Genomic DNA, 793 nt, shown 5'->3' on the forward strand with positions numbered 1-793 from the left:
TGTAGAACACAGAGGCCATTTTGTCTGTGTCAAGGGAATGGTTTGCTTTTGGCTGCAGATACATGAATATCAGAGTTCCGTAGAATACAGTCACAGCAGTCAGATGAGAGGCACACGTTGAGAAAGCCTTACACCTCCCTTCTGCAGACTGGATTCTCAAAACAGCAGCCACAATGCACAAGTAAGAAATAAGGATGGTGGTTAGTGAGCTGATCATGTTGAATCCAGCAAAGATGAAAATTGGGATCTCTTTGAGGCGGGTGTCTGAGCAGGCAAGGGCCATCAAAGAAACATCGTCACAATAGAAGTGATTGATTATGTTCGGGCCACAATAGATCAATTTAAAAGTAACTACTGTGTGGAGCAAAGCAGCAGAAAAGCTGTATAAGTAGGGGCCCAATACCAGTCACATACACGCTTTTTGGGACATAACCACCATGTAGAAAAGAGGATTGCAAATTGCCACATAGCGGTCATAAGCCATTACTGCAAGGAGGAACATCTCTGAAATCAGGAAGGTCAGGAAAAAACCCAGCTGTGTTGCACATGCATAGAAAGATATGGATCTGTGCTTGGTCTGGAGGGTCTGCAGGAACTTGGGGGCTACTGATGAGGAATAACAAAGGTCTACAAAGGCCAGGTTACTGAGGAAAAAATACATGGGTGTGTGAAGTCGAGAATCCAACCTGATTAAAGAAATCATCCCAATGTTTCCTACCAAAGTTAGAGCACATACTGCTAAAATGAGCAGAAAGAGAGTAATTTCAATCTCTCTATGTACTGAAAAGCCCAA

At 43.3% G+C, this 793-nt stretch overlaps 1 protein-coding gene across 1 annotated transcript; it reads right to left on the reverse strand.

The window, feature by feature from the left end:
- Window position 1: 1 nt before the first annotated feature.
- LOC103582526 (olfactory receptor 1038-like) lies at window positions 2-787 on the reverse strand (the record flags this gene model as incomplete). Its single annotated transcript, XM_008564093.1, is given in 1 exon segment — window positions 2-787. A coding segment is annotated over 1 exon segment (786 nt), but the record flags the coding sequence as incomplete, so codon positions are not given.
- Window positions 788-793: the final 6 nt, after the last annotated feature.

The sequence above is a fragment of the Galeopterus variegatus genome, unplaced genomic scaffold (assembly GCF_000696425.1).
Source record: "Galeopterus variegatus unplaced genomic scaffold, G_variegatus-3.0.2 Scaffold16621, whole genome shotgun sequence".
Classification (NCBI taxonomy): domain Eukaryota; kingdom Metazoa; phylum Chordata; class Mammalia; order Dermoptera; family Cynocephalidae; genus Galeopterus; species Galeopterus variegatus.